This window comes from Limulus polyphemus, unplaced genomic scaffold (genome assembly GCF_000517525.1).
Source record: "Limulus polyphemus unplaced genomic scaffold, Limulus_polyphemus-2.1.2 Scaffold2919, whole genome shotgun sequence".
In the NCBI taxonomy this organism is placed as follows: Eukaryota; Metazoa; Arthropoda; class Merostomata; order Xiphosura; family Limulidae; genus Limulus; species Limulus polyphemus.
Window position 1 is genome coordinate 129388 of NW_013668529.1, and position 1327 is coordinate 130714.

General features: G+C 33.5%; 1 protein-coding gene across 1 annotated transcript in view; it reads right to left on the minus strand.

The window, feature by feature from the left end:
- LOC111087966 (gamma-sarcoglycan-like) overlaps positions 1 to 1327 on the minus strand; it is a gene marked incomplete at its 3' end in the record, with an annotated part of 144678 nt that overhangs the window by 129078 nt on the left and 14273 nt on the right. Inside the window, exon 2 of the mRNA XM_022396552.1 lies at positions 509 to 581. Coding sequence (XP_022252260.1) covers positions 509 to 581 — 73 coding nt within the window. The remainder of the gene's footprint in view (positions 1 to 508; positions 582 to 1327) is intronic.

Here is a 1327-nt window from a genome sequence, read left to right on the forward strand (position 1 = left end):
GCTGAGAAGCTGAATCTATGACAAAGTTGCACCTTTGGCCATCCAGCTTTCCTGTCACGTAGACACTATGTGTGTTTGGCATTTTACACTTAGTTGTTGGGACTTTCACCAACATTTTACATTTTACCATTTACGCATCCCAATTTGTGCCTCAGTTTAAATTATTAGTTTGTACCTTAGTTTCATTTATATGTTTACATTTTACCAATTGTACGTCGTAGTTTACACTTTAGTTTATTTATCTGTTTACGTTTCACCATTTCCACATCCTAGCTCGTACATTAGTTTTATTTATCCGTTTATATTTTGTACCTTAGTTTTATTTATCTGTTCTACTAACACAGAACTTTATGTTTTGGTCTAGTAACTTGGAGTTTTAAAAATCATCCACGATATGAAGATGCTCCTTCTCTCTTTACTGAAAATTTGTATTTGAACCAAACTTGGAATCAATTTTATAAATAAACAATTTTATGTGATTTTCAGAATTATAAGTCCTTAGGCTTACCGCTGAGCTACAGGGAGAATTCCTTCTTTATCAAAGTAATACCGTTGATCCCATAAGTCAGGAATTAAAGGATCTGAAATAAAGAACAAAACATTAAATTAAGTACAAAGTTTACGACAGTGGTTATCTGGTTGTTTAGGTGTATCATCTATCAAATCATCAACTAATATGTCTGGATCTTGTATTTTAGTTGATTTCTTACTTAAAGTACAATACAAAACCAAGACTCTTTTCCTTAAAAAACAAAACAAATGTCACCCCCATCACCCCACCCCGGTGGGTCAATCGTAAGTTTACGTACTTGCAATCTGGGGCTCGAGTACCTGCCATGGGCAGAGAGTGAACTACTCTATGTAGTTTGCACTTAGAAAAGAACAAACTACAAATAACTTTACTGGAAAAAGGATTAATACTATTACCACGAACAACGATAGTGGTTCTTAATAGAGTATCCCATTTCTTTTAATTGTTCCACCAGCCTACAGTAAAAACGAGCGCGAGTATTTTAATCAAACCTGGAAAATATTACTAAATGGATCACTGCGAATTGCGTAGGACATTTCTTAAGGTATTTCTTTATTTTTCATAAGCTACAAAAAAATCATAATTCTAGCGTAAACGATGCTATCATTACATCTTGAAGCTAGTTTTCTTAAAAATAGCTAGTGTTCCTTTAAAAAGCTTAAGTACAGGGTGAAATAGGAATTATCAGCTAATAATAGATTAACATTAGACGAGAGTAACATGCATCATAGTGATCATACATGCAGTACCACTATCAATGATAACATTATGGCAATGATATCAGGGTCAATAACC